Source organism: Apiospora aurea (assembly GCF_038362705.1).
Source record: "Apiospora aurea strain CBS 24483 chromosome Unknown utg000001l_segment0_segment0, whole genome shotgun sequence".
In the NCBI taxonomy this organism is placed as follows: Eukaryota; Fungi; Ascomycota; class Sordariomycetes; order Amphisphaeriales; family Apiosporaceae; genus Apiospora; species Apiospora aurea.
In genome coordinates, this window is record NW_027117388.1 from 6,943,159 (window position 1) to 6,960,319 (window position 17,161).

Sequence of the window (17,161 nt, forward strand, 5' to 3'; positions counted from 1 at the left end):
AGGGAGGGTTGATCACGAGCAACAAGGCTGATGTAGCTTGATGCTTGGTGATGTTGGAAAGGTTCAGCCTTATTTGAGATGGTCGGGAGAAAAGACGGTGGGGTTGCCGGTGGGGTGTGGCTGGTTGGTGGCTTGTGCGTTCAAGTGATTGTTCTTGGGGATTGTTCATGGAATTGATTGTCTCGCTGCTAGTGCAAGAAAACAATCCCGATTATTTTCTTCTTTCTAGAAACGCAAATCCCGGGGACCTTGCTTATAACCTATCTGGATATGGGCTTGTTCGCGTGCTCGAAAATGTTGGTTGGGAAACTGCGTTGTCACGACCCTCTCACAAGCTGCGTAGACTCCTCTCTGGATGGAGGAGACCTTTACTTTGATCGGGTTCCAAGAAGATTGATCTTTTCCAAGTCAAGCCTTCGTACCCCTGTCCTAGATCTCAGTTGTCGATTACTGTACAAGGAACCGAGCATACAGGCTATCTTCGACTCGAACCCAGCCCTTGACGAAATTGGCATTGTACGACAAGGAAACGGAGACCAACGTACTGGATCTTATTCCTCTGGTAACGATGTGATGAATCGTTCGAGAACATCACACCTTATTATTCAACCGCAACAGATGCGTAGCGCCGACAAATATGTGCCATGCCAGAAACCTCTTTATTCTATTCAATCGGATAGGACCACCAATGTCTCCCCTGGGTAAAACCACTCTGCGTACCCGACTATCTCGCTACAGAACGAAATCTCATTTCGCTCAAGATGGCAGACACGAGAGTCTAGAACCTTGTCTAGACAAAACCGTTAATTGTCCAGACAACTATGCCTATCTGCTGGTGTCTCTCGGGTGCCTGAACCCCCACGGCGTATTGTTGCTGATCTGGGTTTGAACGTGGGCAGCGAATTGAGCAACGCCACAACAACGGATCGTTTTCACGATGCTGGTAGCGTTGTTTACGGAAAGAACATCTTGAAGTCTAATTGAGACTGGGCGCTGTCACCTTGTTTGGTGTCGTCGTCTTATTTTCTGTGTCATTTATCCAGCGACTGACTGGGGAGCAGAACCATGATCGCTATTGATACAATCTGTCCCTGCAATTAGCCACCCCTTCTTTTCAAGTACCTGCTTAACCTTTACCCCTCCAATCCTTGTCTTGGGCCTGGCCAACCCCCGGGAAATTGAGTTGCGGGGGCGGCATTCAATGAGACGATGACTGCCGAAGCAGCATATTTAACGTCTGATTCCCAGGCTGCTGTCGAAGAACCTTCCTATTTGGGAACCAGTGTCATGAGGCAATGTTATGGTTCTGATTCTCGGATATGCTCTAATGAAACGCCCTTCTTCCCACATACTGTCTTGCATTGACCCCCAAAGCTGCCTGCTGGTGATTTCTTCAAACAACCAAACAACTTTCCAAGGGCATACACTATGCGAGGTACTATGGTTCGAGGTCTTGCGAGCGCCATCGTAGCTCTGTTCGTCTCGGGCGTTGCCGCTCAAGATCGATGGTAAGTCATGGTGTTAGAACCAAACTAACGCTGCTGCTTGCATTCAAGAACATATATCGGCCCGCCATAAAGATCGTCTTGCTAACATATTTTTCAGGTGTGGCAAGTCGTACCAGGCTAAGTAAGCAGCACCAAGACCGTCACTCCGGTTCGCGAGTGCATGGAATATCAACGGTACGTCAAGATTCATGAGACTGACAGACCCCGTGCAGTTCGCCCCTGGTCATGCCCGGCGGCAGATTGGAGCCGCCTACCCGATCTTCCACACCACTCTTGGATCTGAAGATCACCCCAAGACACAGCATCTATGTAGCCAGCGAAGAGGGGGGAGAGTTTATCGTCGACGCTGCCATCTCCTACATCCACGGTTCGCCGTGGAGTGCGTCGACCAATGACACGACCAAACAGCCTGACAGGCTGAAGGTGACGATAGCATGGCAGAACCAAACCTTGGCGATGGGTACGGTGGTGCCTGGCACGACGGACAATCTTTTCCCGGTGGATTTGAAAACCATGGAGCCGCGAATGGAGGGGTACCCAATCACCCTGACGGCGACCTCGCGCAACAGCGACTCCAAATACTCTGTGACCACCGAGCTGTTTCTCCTCCCCGAGAAGAGCACCGGGAGCGTGGTCAAAATCGACAACCTGTACGGCTCTCTGCTGTATCGGAACCCCACCACCAACGGCGTCTTCCTGCCCGCCTTCCCGTACGGCTTCTACGGGGACTACTCCGGCTACCTGAACAAGAGCGCCTCCAACATCGAGAAATACGTCTCGCTCGGCTTCAACGCGGTCAACGTCGTCAACTCCTTCGCGGACGCCGACATGGCAGCCACCATCCGGACCATGGACCGCCTCAACTTGCTCTTCCAGTACGACATGCGCGGCTCGTACAAGAACCTCAGCTCGATCGCGTGGCAGGTGCCGCTCGTCAAGGACCACCCCTCGCTGCTCACGTGGTACACGGCCGACGAGCCCGACGGCTGGCAAGACCCGCTCGACGCGCCGAAGCAGGCGTACGACCTCATCGCTTCGCTCGACAGGTACCACCCGACCGCGCTGGTGCTCAACTGCCAAAACTACCATTTCGAGGAATACTCGGCGGGCGCCGACATCATTATGGAGGACGCCTACCCGATCGGGATCAACGCCACCTACTCGGAGAAGTGGAAGACAGCCTGCAATGAGACCTTCGGCGACTGCGGCTGCGACAACTGCGAGGGCTCGGTCCTGGACGTCGCGAGCCGCATCGACGACTTCCACGACTACCAGGCCTGGCTCGGCGGCACCGCGACGCGGAAGCCGGTCTGGGCGGTGCCGCAGTCCTTCAGCATCCCCGAGGACTACTGGAGCCGCGACCCGACGTCCGAGGAGGCCTGGGCCATGGACGTGCTGGCGCTCAACCACGGCGCCAAGGCGCGGCTGGCCTGGATCTACCCGACCTCGGACGCGCTGGGCAGCGCGCTCTCGCGGATCGCCAAGGTGGTCACGGCCTCGCCCGTCATGGACTTCCTGACGGGCGCGAACCCCGCACTGCTCCAGGACGGGAAGGATAGAGGGCTCGACGTCGCGTACTGGAAGTACGGCGGGCAGGTCTTGGTCAGCGTCGTGGCGCCCGGCGACTCGGTGGCCAATGTCGGGATCGCCCTGCCTGCTGATGTGGAAGTGACGCGGGTCGTGTCTAGCCCCTGGGGTGGGATCGGCTGGACGCTAGACGGGAATACGTTGAGGGCGAAAGGAGGTCTGCCTTCTATGGCTACCAGTTTCGTAATACTGCAGTAATGCCTGGGAGGACAAGGAGGAGTTGTATCAGTAATCGTTGTATCTAATAAGCAATGCATTCCAACAACCTCCACAGACGTTCTGTCTATAGGTCAAGAAAAATGAACTAGTATGTCCCCTTACTAAAACATCACTGTGCAACATCCAAGACTGCCTCGAAATCGCCCGACTCTTCACACAAGCGACGGAACAGCGCTGTGCTCTGACCATTCTCATTTCCCCCTTCACTGGAGTTCTTCTTTTCCTTCTTCAGCAGCAATTCCCTAACCCCGCCTTCCTCCACGACGCGCCCGCCATCCAACACCACGACACGATCGTAGTCCGCGATAGTAAGCAGCCGATGAGCGATGGTGATTACTGTGGTACCTGTTTCTGCAGCATACGCCCGCAGCCCAGCCTGGATAGCGGCATCCGCCGCGTGATCCACCGAGGCGGTCGCCTCGTCCAGCACCAGGACTTTGGATTTCCGGAGCAAGCCACGGGCCACGCAGAGGACCTGCCGCTGTCCGCGCGAGAGCTCCGACGCCGCAGCGTCGAGATCGAGGCGATACTGCATCGACCCCAGCACCTCTTCGATCTCAGCATCGCCGTAACGACTCAGCGGGTCAAGACGCCGACGCGCAGTACCGCCGCCGCCGAAGCAGAGCTGCGCATCGTCCTGCGGGACCACGGTGACGGCCTCGCCGCGCAGACGGGATAGGGGCACGTTCGCGATATCGACCCCGTCGATCGCGATGGCGGAGCCGGGGTCGAGGTCGAGACCGCGGAGGAGCGCGAGGGCGAGGGAGCTCTTGCCGGCGCCGGTGCGGCCGACGAGGGCGGTTCGCGAGCCGGGGTGGATGTGGAAGGTCACGGCCTTGAGGGATGGGGCGAGGTGGGGCTCGTAGCGGGCGCTTAGGTTCTTGAAGCTCACGTCGCCGCGTTGGGGCCAGCTGGGTGGGATCTCGGGTAAACCATTGCCACCTATTCTCCCAGTTGTCGTAGTGTCAACCAGTGTCTGGTTCTCCTCGATCGGCTCCTGCTCCGTCTCCGTGTACTCGACGATGCGCTCGAGCGACGTCAGGTTCTCCTGGATGATGGCGTAGATCTGCGCGAACCAGAGCATGTTCTCGGTGAAGGACGTGGCGTACATGAGCACGAGACCCGCCGCGCCGGAATCCACGGAGCCGCTGTGCCCGGGCGGGCCTGAGTACACGACGAAGGCGCCCGTTGCGGTGAGGATGATGCTGCTCAAGACGTTGATGCGGAGCGTTAGCCACTGCTTGGCGGCTGAGAGCAGCAGGAAGGGGCCGTTGAGGCGGTCGACGGCTTGTGCGTGTTCGCGTGTTAGGAGCGATTCGTAGAGACCATAGCCACGGATACTGGCCCGGCCCGCCATGGTCTCGCTGACGAGCTGGTACAGTGGCGAGCGCGCCGCGGCCTCGATTCTCTTCAGATCGCGGGCGCCGCCGATATACATACGCACGACGGCGCAGTACATGAGAAAAACAACAGCAAGTGTGACCTTCATATAGAGGGAAGGAAGCGCCCACAATATCAAGCCGACGGCCATAGCGACCGATGCCGCGATCTGCAGCGCGCTGACGGAGAACGAAGCGAGCAGCTGGTCGACGACGCCCACGTCCCGCGAGAACCGGTTCGTGATCTGGCCCAGGGGGTGGCGGCTGAAGAAGACGAACTTGGCGAAGAGGACGGAGCCGAGCAGGTGTTCGAATATTGTCGAGGATGCTCTCAGGGAGCCCCAGAGCGTGATCATGTCGCGCATGAACGTGATGGCGGCGTAGGCGGTGCAGATTGCTGCGTAACCTGCGAGATAGTACCAGGGGCTCGGATTGATGGTTTTAGCAGTGGTGGTGGTGTTGTTATTGTTGAATTGGAAAGCCCATTCTTTGATCCAGAGGTTGGTGCCTAGAGCTGCGAGTTGTTGTGTGGCGAAGCCGCAAAGGACTAGCAGCCAGAACCGGGACGAACCCATTGACTTTAGATAGTACCACATAACAGACCAGGACACCGCATCCTCGAACTTGCTTTCTTGTGATCCATCGTCCCCAGCCGTCCCAATCGGAGCCTGTACAGCTGAATCCGAGTCTAAAGATTCACCAACTTCTTCAGTTGAGACAGTCGCTTTCCCCTTATCAGGCATGTCCGCTGGTGGAGCATCTGCAGAAAGGGGCTTGTCACCAAATGGGGTCTTAAGGATACGATCAGCCGTACCCTGAGCCTTAGCCCGTCCACTCTCGAGCTCGACTGCATAGTCGCAATGCGGAAGCACAAGTTGGATGTGGTGGGTGGCCAAGATGCAAGTCCGCCCTTGCATCAGCGGCCCCTTGATAGCGTGGAAGAAGATGTGGTTCGCCGTACGCGAATCAACCGCACTAAGACAATCGTCAAGAAGGACCAACCTCGAAGGACTGTACAGAGCTCGAGCCAGCGCCACGCGTTGTTTCTGACCCCCTGAGAGCCGGCTCCCGTTATCGCCAGCGAGGGTCTGGTCTCCCTCGGCGAGAGCTGCCAGGTCAGGGCCCAAAGTGACGGCTTCTAGCACTTTCTGGTACCGCGGGCCGTTAAATGGCAGACCGAGTAGAATGTTGGCTCGTATGCTTCGGTTCATCATCCACGCTTCGTGGGGGCAGTAAGCTGTTGTGTCGATAAGACTGGGCAACATACCCATCCGCTCCGTGTCGACCCAGCCGTTCGCGTTTCCGGGGGATGGCACATAGACCTGGCCGTACTCGAGATGCATCTCTCCAAGCAGCGCAAGTAAGAGAGATGACTTGCCTGAACCGCTGGGGCCGTAGACCACATTAAGCCCTCCTTGCCGAAACTCGATGGTTAGACAGCGCAGCGCGAAATTGTTGTAGGAAGAGGATGCACTTCCGGGAGAGGTGTCGAAGGCAGTCATACCACATTCACTAGTTTTACTGCAAGGCCACGACAAAGTAGCCTTATCGAATCCAACAGCGATCGGGGAACCACTGCCTGGGTTCTGTGAGCACTGATTGGCTTCGGGCTCCTGCAAGAACCGTTCGACCCGTATAAGAGACTTGTGCGCTTGAATCAGAAACGTGATCGAGTCCGCCAGCCTGTTCAACGGGATCCGTAGCACCGCAAACGTCGCGAGCGCAGGAAACGCCACCGAGGTTTCCAGCCGATTGCGCCAGACGACGGTGTAGAGGAAGAAGGTGACCAAAGTGGAAAGGAAAGGCAGCGAGGAGAAGACGGTCAACGAGGTTGACCACCAGATGAACCGGGTTCGCAGCTTGTTCAACTCGGCGCCACGTTTCTCTCGGACTTGCTCGCGGAACGGGAACTCCCATGCGTAGTACTTTATAGACTTGATGGTGCGGATCAGCCCATCGCTGGCTTGGATCCGCGCGTCGCTGGCTGACAGTAGCTTTCCCTGCACGGCTGCGAGGCGTTTGGAGATCAGTATGTTGACGGGAAGTTGGGCTACCATAAGTAACACCCCGAGTACACCACTCCACCCCAAGATCCGGTATAAGAGATATGTCCCAATGGTGATCTGGACCGGAAATGTGACCCACACCAAGTAGAGACTGCCGCTCATGACACTAATGTGGTCGATATCCCCCGAAACCATATTGAGGATAGTCCCATCGGTGGTGTGGCTTGTATCCTGCCCTTCCGCACCCGGGGCCGAATGGTCGGATGGCGGCGGTCCCTCTACCACTCTCTTGCATATCTTCTCGTAGGTTTGGCTGAGCAGCACGGCGCGGAGCTTCGCATTGATCCTGCTGCCCTTCCATCCGCACTGCGACTCCGCCAGCCCAGCAACAAAGACCGAGAAGAACAGCCCAGCGACACAGAACCAGGCCGTACTTCTTTCTATACGCTCCGAGTACTCCTTCTCGAGGTACTTGAGAATGAGCTTGATGAGCAGGGGCGGCACGAAGACGGCCACGCTCGTCACGGTGGCCCATAGGCCCTGCTCGAGGATGTCGCAGCGGAGAAAACGGAGGATCTGCCAAGCGAGGCGTGCGCCGCGTATCTTTTGGGACATGTAGGTTGAGACGATGAAGGCCGACGTCTGCTCTGGCCTGAGCGGACCAAGACTCGCCGCATCCAGTGATCCCGCCCGGGACGCTTCCCAGAGTAAGCCTGTGGTCCAAGAGAAGCTGAAAAGGGAGAAGAGGCTGGCTGTATCTTGCGACCCCGAAACAAAGCCATTGTTGTTGATCAGGTCAACCTGGGGAACCCTGGGAGCAAATCCATGTATCACGAAAAGACTAATGAACAGCCAGATCCGGATAAAGTAGTACAAGTACATGTTCTGTCGATCGGGGTGGTCTGGGAACGCCAAAGATAGCAAAACGGCGGTGCATGGTACCTGTACAGCATACAAGGTCATCGAGTGCGGCTGCAGACAAGCGTCTAGTCCAACAGAACCAAGACATCGTGCCAATGCGAGAGCGAAGAGACAGGCCGAAATCGACAGGGTTACCGCCGAGCCGAATTGCTCGCGATCAAGGAGGCGAGCCACGTCTGTCAAGACGAGAGTAATGAGTATGAGGATCTCTAGTCGTTTCATAGGCCGCGAGATATCGACGCGGCTTAAAAATGGTCGTAGATTTGAAGCGTATGGAGGCCTAGCAGGTAGGAGGCGGTTGCTGCTGGCAGGCTCCGAGTCCAGTGAGACAGGGCGATGCGACTTATCATGGTATCTGCCGAGAACATGGACTATGGCTGAGATCAGACACGCCACTGCGGGGACAAACATATCTAGGGATCGCAGAACAACACATGCTGAAGTTCTTTGCTGGTCGCCCTGCCGACCCGGTCCAGGGCATATAATGGCATCCATTCTCGCCGGGTGTCCTCACTACCCTCATCGAAGCTTTGGGTTTGAGATAGGTGGTGTTCTTGTCAGAACTGATGAAAATTTACAACGGGCTTTCTCAAACGTGACATCGTGGCGGTGGGATGTTGACGGATTATATCACCCGCAATATCACGGCACAGCAGGACCCAATAAGGAAACTTGGTTGGTTGCATACGTGTCCCGCCGGAAGAGGGGTGACGGAGGATCCCAGACAATAAGACGTGCAACAATGACCCGACAGACTGGCTTCCGCGTCAGCAACAGCAACAGCAGCCATCATCACAATAGGCAACAACAAAATTGTTTGTACACCCTAGTATAGCTTTATTATAGAGTGAGGCTGCCGTGTGACTGGTCTCCCTGTTACAAAAGCGATGCTATCTATTGTAGCAGGCTCCTGCATAACAAATCGCTGCAGCCTACAAGTTGAACGAAGGGGTTCGCTTGGGTAAGGCAGCCATTTTACCAGCTGGCCAGACCGTAGACGCACATGCCTTCCATGGGTTTTCCTCTCAGTTGCTGCAGTCTTGACTGGTTATTGAAAGCCTCAGGGGTTTGTCAGGAAGTTGCCTCAGCATCTTCCTTACCTAGCGTCTCTGTTGGTGAATAACTGCCTTCAGGCCCTTGTGAACACCTCCTCAGGGGTTTGTTATATTACATCAGTGAGCCTATAGGCCGAAAATGGACGAGGAATTCAATAATACATAATGATATCGAACGAAACTGGCGGCCAACCTAGGCGATTCGCCCTTTTACTCAATGAAGTCATATTACCGAGCGGCCTTCAAGTGGGATAGGGGTAAAATTTACTGGCTGGCAACGTTTACAACCCTAAGTTGGCGGATGGGGGGATAAAAAAAGGATCTGTTCATTACTAATAAGTATAGACCTAAGAGGTTTTGAGGACGCGCTCTTAAGTCGGACAGAGCGAGCTTGATAAGCTAGATACTCAGAGGCAAGTGTACTATATCAAATACCTGCAATCGTGTGTTGCCTATTGATGCCTCAAGGTAGAGTGGAGGTCTCAAAAGCCTCGAGAGACAATATCAACAATACATGCAGCAACTACAATAGATATGTATGTGGCCCATATATTATCCTAATCACGGAGGACACAACAACTTCGTAAAGGAAAATTGCATTCCAAATCAGAACTATCTCCTTGATGCTGAAACGACTGGTATGAAAGAATGTTACTATGTCGTCTTGTAAGGAATAGGGATTTCCTAGTCTTATTGGTATAATACCTGAGCCGTTACGTCATCTGGACGTGATATCTTATCGATACTCCTACAAGCCTGTGTCCCTTGAGACGAAAAAAACAAACCCTGGTGCTGTCGGCTTCAAAGGGGGAGATGTTGTTACATCCCAGCAGTGGCCAAGATTCCAGCGTCGTGCCACAATAGCTTTGTTCGTGTTGGAATGAGTATTATTCGAAGGCAGCCAATCATGGGATGCCAAGCTAAATTGCTGCAGATGCATTGCTTTAGTCATTTCATTCCCAATCGCTCAACTACTTACCAGAAAGGGGCGGTATTGGAGGTGGTGCGGCCGCTTTGTGTGCCTATTGGGAAAGAAACTTGGTTCCTTGCTATGCGCCTGTTGCTTATGTAGTTCATCTTGTCTCAATTGGACCACACACGAAAAGCCAAAGAGGATCATGCTGCCGTTGCAGGTGATGATAATTTCGGTTGAGCTGATTAAGATTACGTGCATGCCGAGACAGTCCGGATCCAGCAAGGACCCGACGTTGTGGCACCCCCCTAAAGACAACATGAAAAGAAGTGCCTAGGCATGACGAGGTCTGGTGCGGGGTACCCATCCTTCAACCGCTATGTCGGGTAAGGTCGTGCTAGAGATAATCGATAGTCTATACAGCTATAAAGAAGCTGCAGTGCCGATCCCTTCCCCATCTTGGCGCGCGCGCTCTCCCAGACGCATCGGTCCCGTGCCGCCACTTGGCTTGGTGTGAAGCGGCACGCCAGCCGCAGAAGCAAAGACATTGACGGGCGGGACGGAGGAAAGCTCTATATATAGGTAAAGATGCTGTAAAATCCGCCTTGGATCTCGAGACAAGGTTCCCCAACTGTCTCCCCCTTTATAAGGATGTACATGGTGCAAGTTGTAGTCTTCTTCTTTTTGGCCCTCGGCTACTGCCGACACAACCCCATACTACCAAGACAAGCCAAACTTGCTTCCGACTACGAATATGTCGTAGTAGGCTCCGGTCCCGGCGGCGGCCCTCTCGCCGCCAACCTAGCGGCCGCCGGCCACAAAGTCCTGCTCATCGACGCGGGCGGCGACTACGGCGACGAGCTCGTCGACTCAGTGCCCGCCATGTTCCCGTTCTCGACCGAGTACGTCGAGACCAAGTGGGACTTCTTCGCGACGCGGAGCCCGGACCCGGCCGTCGAGGCGCAGAACCGCATCACCTCGTACCGCCTGCCCGATGGGACCGTCTACACGGGCCTCAACCCGCCCGCCGGCGCCGAGCCCATCGGCACGCTCTACCCGCGCGCCGGCACGCTGGGCGGGTGCGCGCAGCACAACGCGCTCATCGCCATCCGGGCCTTCGACAGCGACTGGGACGTCGTGGCCGACAAGACGGGCGACGCCTCGTGGAACGGCAAGACGTTCCAGGAGCTGTACCAGAAGATTGAGAACTGCGACTACCTGCCCAACAGCATTCTGGGCCATGGCTTTACTGGTTGGTTTCATACGGCGCTGACTTCGCTCTTGACGGCGGTGCAGGATCTCAAGGTTGTCAGTATTATTGTGTCTGCCGGCTCGGCGCTCGGGGTGGGCATCACGACTTCGCTGATCGGCACGGTGGCCGGCCTGGCGGAGATTTTGTTGAAGGATGTCAATGCCCCGGGCCGGACAATCACCAAGGGGCCGTATCAAGTTCCGCTGTCCATGAAGAACTCGAAGCGCGGCGGGGCCCGTGATAGGATTCTAGAGGTGGCCAACGCTGTCGACATCTTGGGCAACAGAAGATATCATCTCGACATCAAGCTTGAAACATTCGTTGCAAAGGTGAATCTGGATGGCGATCTCCGAGCCACTGGTGTAAGTTTCATGGAAGGCAAGAGTTTGTACCGTGCAGACCCCCGTTCTGGATCTGCCACCGTTTCAGGACAAGGCACCGTCAACGCCACCAAGGAAGTCATCATCGCCGGCGGCGCCTTCAACACCCCGCAGATCCTCAAGCTGAGCGGGATCGGCCCCAAGGACGAGCTGTCCCGCTTCGGTCTCCCAGTCAAGGTGGACTTACCGGGCGTCGGCGCCAACCTCCGCGACCACATCGAAATCTCGACCATCAGCAAGTCCAACAAAGACTTCTCCCTCCTCAAGGGCTGCACCTTCATGCAGGGCTATCCCGAGGTCCCGGACCCGTGCCTGGAGCAGTACCTCTCCGGCATCGGCCAGACGGGCAAGGGCGTCTACGCGACCAACGGCCTCGCCATCGGCGTAGCCCTGCAGTCCACGGCCGCGACGCAAGACGACCCGGACCTGTGGGTCTACGGCGGCCCCGCCAAGTTCCCCGGCTTCTACCCGGGCTGGGCCGCGGACGCCGTGGCGGACCACGCGCACTGGGTGTGGATCGCGCTCAAGGCCAGCACGCAGAACCGGGCCGGCGCCGTGACGCTCGCGTCGGCGGACCCGCTCGACGTGCCGCGCATCGCGTTCAACACGTTCCAGGACGACCGGTCCAAAGACCAGGACCTGCAGGCCGCGTACGAGGGGATCCGGTACGCGCGCGACGCCATGGACAAGCTGATCCCGCTCGACGGGTCGTTTGTGGAGGAGACGCCCGGGCGGGATAACGTCTCGACCGAGGCCGAGATCAAGAATTGGGCTTATACCAACAGCTTCGGGCACCATGCTTGCTGCACGGCGGCCATTGGCGGGGACGACGAGCCGGGGGCGGTGCTGGACTCGAACTTCTCGGTTAGGGGGACTAAGGGGTTGCGAGTGGTGGATGCTAGCGCGTTCCCTGTTGTCCCTGGGTTCTTCATTCAGGTCCCGACGTATTTGCTGGCGGAGAAGGCGACGAAGGCGATTTTGGACGCGGCATGATCGGTTGTATATACAGGATCCGTGCGTAGATAACCACACGTAATCTGAAACCATATAATTCAAGTAGGCAAGATGTTCATAAACGAGTAAACATGCAAGTCCTTCCTCGGTTCAAGGGTGCTCCCGTTACCCCTTTTGCATCCTCGCTCTAGGACATAGTGGCCAAACGCGTGTTTGTTGGTAACCTAAATTCCGAGGTGTCGCCAGTAAACTGTCCAATCTGATGCCGGCTTTGCGTAGATACCAGCCGACGCAACCCAAAATCCAGCAGAAGATTGGGCAACGAAGCACATCCTCAGCACGGCATAAGAAAACAGGGGTTGTCAATGGGATCCCTTGCACAAGTCCATAGGACCTAGAGTGATGGAGTAAGTTGGAAAGATGCAGTTCGTAACTCTATAGCTGTTGCTCCGGTGCAAGTGGAATGTATTAGGACCACGGCGGCTTTTTATATAAATAGATACAGATATATATACATATGATAATAGATTTATAGAGATACAGAAATGGCTGGCTCCATAGGCAGATACAAAAGCCAATCAACAAAATTCGTAATCACGGAAGCATCCTAGCGCCCTCTAACGTGTCAACAAAAGAAAAAGACGAAGGGGGGACACTTGTAGGGAGACCGCCCCTTTTTCTTCGGCCAGGGACGACCTCTGACCATGGTTTATCAACATCACAAATAGGAGCATGTGCTTCCCATATTGGTTTAAAATCGATACTCGTACCACATGATGAGGATGTTAATACATTCGGAAGCATGCCAATATACAAATCCTGCCAGTCCTCCACTCGACTCGACTGCACCTAAGGATAAGCCCCTTTCACGAGAGAAGCGGGGTCGGTCAACCAAGGCCACTCGCTAGAAATATGTCTTGACCGGGGCACGGGGTGAGACTATCCGCTGGGGCCAAGTTAGTCCGTTGTGGCAAAAGTAGGACATTGTTGCTGTGGTCATGATGTATAGGAACGATGATAATTTATTGAGTTTCTGGCCATTGGACTTCTCAAGGGGTAGAATGTATAATCCTAGGGAGCTCTGAGTCCGCCTCTTGTAGCTTTAATTATACAGTGTATCATTTGATGTGGTGACTAAAGTTTCTGGACCTGAACATTTGTTTGAAGTTAGGTCAATCTCTGAACTATAGGATGTTGCTTTATTATATTTCGTACGAAAAGAAAAGAAAAAAAGGAGAGAAAAAAGAGAAAAAAGAACCCCCCCCCAAAAACGCAACCTTTCTCAAGTTATCACCTGGAGGAATACGATGATGGCATGTGAAGATACAAAAAGCACCCACGAAGTCTTGTGCATGTTTGCACTTTCTGGATGCATCATGACGAACATTGGTTCGAAGCAGTTGCCAGTTGCAGTCAAGATCTGGCTATCATATGACACATACCTTAGCGTAAGGGTCTATTTATGTTATGGCAACAAATACGAGCCAAGGTACGGAGTATAAGGGAACCTAAAACCAACATTGGGCTCTGATAGGTGCGGGTTTCCACCGGTGACAAGGTCCGGAGTCTGGCGTGACTGGGGTATTTCTCCGGGGAGCATCGGCACTGGGCCTGATTTGGTAGACTCGGAGCCTGGTTGCCGAAGAGGAGGCAGCAGGCGACGACAACACCACAGCCCAAGCGACGGAAAAAAAACAGACGGTCGAAAGATAACCGAGAGAAGAGCTGCATTCGTCCTGCCGATTGCAACCACGGCTCATGCCGTGTGATGGCATGAAGATCGGACCACCGCCCCCGCAACGAGTCCTATTGATGCGAAATATCGTGGGCAACGTGAATACGAGCTACATGCCCATCCCGGCCAAGTAGAGCACCACACGAGCGGCAACCGCGGCACCCGCCACGGAGCGAATCAACTACTTAAGTTTGAGTCAATCCCGGCCCAGTTCGAGATGGCTTTTGGTAGCACCAATCGCTAAGGCACCGACGAGAGCGTGCGACTGATCTGCTGCCGCTGCCACCATCATCATGAGATCCGCGACTCCCTGGGCGTCCCGCGCCCTGCTGCTGCTCGGCGCCGTGCTGGGCGGCGCGGGCGTGACCCGGGCCGACAACCCGATCGTGCAGACCATCTTCAGCACCGACCCGGCGCCCATGATCTACAACGACCGCGTGTACGTCTTCACGGGCCGCGACCAGGACGGCGCGACGGGCTACGACATGCGCGAGTGGCACCTGTACTCGTCGGCCGACATGCAGAACTGGCAGGACCACGGCGTGCCCGCGAACCTGGCCACCTTCAGCTGGGCCAACGCCAACGCCTGGGCCGGCCAGACGGTCCAGCGCAACGGCAAGTTCTACTTCTACGTGCCGATCCGCCAGAACAGCGGCGCCATGTCCATCGGCGTCGGCGTGAGCGACAAGATCGAGGGCCCCTACAAGGACGCCCTCGGCAAGCCGCTCGTCTCCAACAACGAGATCGACCCGACCGTCTACATCGACACGGACGGCCAGGCCTACCTGTACTGGGGCAACCCGAACCTGTCGTACGTCAAGCTCAACGCGGACATGATCTCGTACAGCGGCGGCATCAACAAGGTCCAGCTCACGACCGCCGGCTTCGGCCAGCGCAACGGCAACGCGCAGCGCCCGACCACCTTCGAGGAGGGGCCCTGGCTGTACAAGCGAAACAGCACGTACTACATGATCTACGCGGCCAACTGCTGCTCCGAGGACATCCGGTACTCGACGGGGCCCAGCGCGACGGGGCCCTGGACCTACAAGGGCGTCATCATGGCGTCGGCGGGCGCCAGCTTCACCAACCACCCGGGCATCATCGACTACAAGGGCAAGTCGTACTTCTTCTACCACAACGGCGCCCTCCCGGGGGGTAGCGGCTACCAGCGCTCCGTGGCGGTCGAGGAGTTCGCCTACAACGCCGACGGCACCATCCCGACCATCAAGATGTCGACGGGCGGGCCCGCGCAGGTGGGGACCCTGGACCCCTACGTCCGCGTCGAGGCCGAGACCATGGCCTGGTCGCAGGGCGTCAAGACCGAGGCCGCCAGCGAGGGCGGCATGGCCGTCTCCTTCATCAACAACGGCGACTACATCAAGGTGCGCGGCGTCAACTTCGGCAGCGGCGCGGGCGCCACCTCCTTCCGCGCGCGCGTCTCCTCGGCCACGAGCGGCGGCAAGATCGAGCTGCGCCTCGGCAGCGCCACCGGCACGCTCGTCGGCACCTGCGCGGTAGCCGGGACGGGCAGCTGGAGCACGTGGGCGACGGTGACGTGCCCCGTGAGCGGCGCGACGGGCACCAAGGACCTGTTCCTGCGCTTCACGGGCGGGTCCGACAACCTGTTCAACTTCGACTGGTGGCAGTTCGGCCACGGCAGCGGGTCGTCGCCGCAGCCGACGACCACGGCCGGAGGAGGCGGAGGAGATGCGCCCGCCGGGACGACGACGACCCAGGCGCCCGCGCCCACGACGACGGCGAACAACCCGGCGCCGGCGCCGAACTGCCAGGCCCTCTACGCGCAGTGCGGCGGGTCGGGCTGGAACGGAGCTACGTGCTGTTCGCAGGGCACTTGCAAGGTCTCCAATGAGTGGTACTCCCAGTGTCTGTAGGGGGAGAACGCAGGATTCATCCATCTGTACATAAGCCCTGAAGCAAATACATGCTGTGCACATACTCGTAGCGATATACTATGGCACAACAACGTCTGGCATATAACCGTTCGACTTAATGTTTCAATCGTACAGCTACTTTATCCCAACTAAGCCTGTACAACGATACACAGAAGATGCAGTAGTGCCTACCCTGAGGATAACCACAGGCACCCCGGACTTTCGAGTGACGACCTGGCCGAGTTGGCCATAGTATAAAGGGTTACAGAGGCGCAACCCTGAGTTATACAAAGCGACACCCAGTCTTGCAGCAGCATTGTGATATACAGCTCCCAGCAACCTTCTGCGACTTTTATTGCTTGGGCTCCTCATCCTTCTTCTCCTCGGCGTTCTCCTCCCGCTTGACCTTCTCCTCCCTCCGCGTGAGGATCTCGTCAATGATGCCGATCTCCTTGGCCTCCTGGGCGCTCAGGTACTTGTCGCGGTCCATCATGTCCTCGACGTCCTTGAGGCCGTACTTTTCGTGGCCGTGGGCCTGGTTGAGGTGCTTGCGGAAGATCTCGTTGAGCTGCTCGCGCGTGCGCTGGATCTGCGTCGCGTAGATCAGGATGTCGCTGGCCTGGCCCTGCGTCCCGCCCAGCGGCTGGTGCACCATGATGCTGCTGTGCGGCAGCGCGTAGCGCTTGCCCTTCTCGCCGCCCGCCAGCAGCAGCGAGCCCATCGACGCCGCTTGGCCTAGGCACACGGTCGAGACGGGAGATCGGATGTACGTCATCGTGTCGTAGATCGATAGGCCCGCTACCACGGAGCCGCCGGGGGACTGGATGTACATGGTGATGGGCTTGTCTGGGTTGTCCGACTCGAGCCACAGGAGCTGCGCGACGATGGAGGCAGACACGGTGTCGTCGATAGCGCCGTTCAGACAGATGATTCGCTCCTACACATACCAGCAGGGTCAATTGATCGAAGTTCGTAAGAGCTCGGCTGGGAGAGGTTGTTTGTTGCTGCTTACCTGAAGGAGCTTCGAGAAGATGTCATCTGCAATTGAGAATACTCGTCAGCATTGGCTGGCCTTCTTAAGATGATCGCATAGTCTGCCCAGGGTAACTAACAGGTTCTCCAGCCTCCGGTCTATCTCATTAGCCAACCTCAGTGCATAGTAGTATCTTTGCGACTTCTTCTCAGCTTACTGTGACTTCTGTGATGTATGGTAACGGGATAGCTCCCATGGGCGTCTGATGGGAGCTACCGGGAAACCCGCCGAAAGAACGGGCCTGCCTTGTCGGCAATGTCCTTAGCGCCCGCCATATCGGTCTTTGGATGTTCAACATCTTGACAACAGAGCGCAAGGGTGCGTTGC

The 17,161-nt window shown here is 56.4% G+C and overlaps 5 protein-coding genes across 5 annotated transcripts; 3 read left to right on the forward strand and 2 right to left on the reverse strand.

Moving 5' to 3' along the window:
- Positions 1-1,428: 1,428 nt before the first annotated feature.
- Positions 1,429-3,293, forward strand: PG986_002115 (uncharacterized protein; the record flags this gene model as incomplete). Its single annotated transcript, XM_066838337.1, has 3 exons — positions 1,429-1,508; positions 1,606-1,629; positions 1,721-3,293. The coding sequence occupies 3 exons, from the start codon at positions 1,429-1,431 to the stop codon at positions 3,291-3,293; spliced, it is 1,677 nt and encodes a 558-aa protein (XP_066707230.1).
- A 130-nt stretch (positions 3,294-3,423) lies between these two features.
- Positions 3,424-8,115, reverse strand: PG986_002116 (ATP-dependent bile acid permease; the record flags this gene model as incomplete). The annotated part of the gene is made up of 1 exon (XM_066838338.1): positions 3,424-8,115. One exon carries the CDS (start codon positions 8,113-8,115, stop codon positions 3,424-3,426), a length of 4,692 nt encoding a protein of 1,563 aa, XP_066707231.1.
- Positions 8,116-10,239: 2,124 nt separating this feature from the next.
- PG986_002117 (choline dehydrogenase) lies at positions 10,240-12,213 on the forward strand (the record flags this gene model as incomplete). Its single annotated transcript, XM_066838339.1, has 1 exon — positions 10,240-12,213. One exon carries the CDS (start codon positions 10,240-10,242, stop codon positions 12,211-12,213), a length of 1,974 nt encoding a protein of 657 aa, XP_066707232.1.
- Positions 12,214-14,202: 1,989 nt separating this feature from the next.
- PG986_002118 (uncharacterized protein) lies at positions 14,203-15,801 on the forward strand (the record flags this gene model as incomplete). Its single annotated transcript, XM_066838340.1, has 1 exon — positions 14,203-15,801. One exon carries the CDS (start codon positions 14,203-14,205, stop codon positions 15,799-15,801), a length of 1,599 nt encoding a protein of 532 aa, XP_066707233.1.
- A 352-nt stretch (positions 15,802-16,153) lies between these two features.
- On the reverse strand, positions 16,154-17,132 carry PG986_002119 (ATP-dependent Clp protease proteolytic subunit; the record flags this gene model as incomplete). The annotated part of the gene is made up of 4 exons (XM_066838341.1): positions 16,154-16,738; positions 16,814-16,839; positions 16,914-16,932; positions 16,992-17,132. The coding sequence occupies 4 exons, from the start codon at positions 17,130-17,132 to the stop codon at positions 16,154-16,156; spliced, it is 771 nt and encodes a 256-aa protein (XP_066707234.1).
- Between the last annotated feature and the right edge of the window lie 29 nt (positions 17,133-17,161).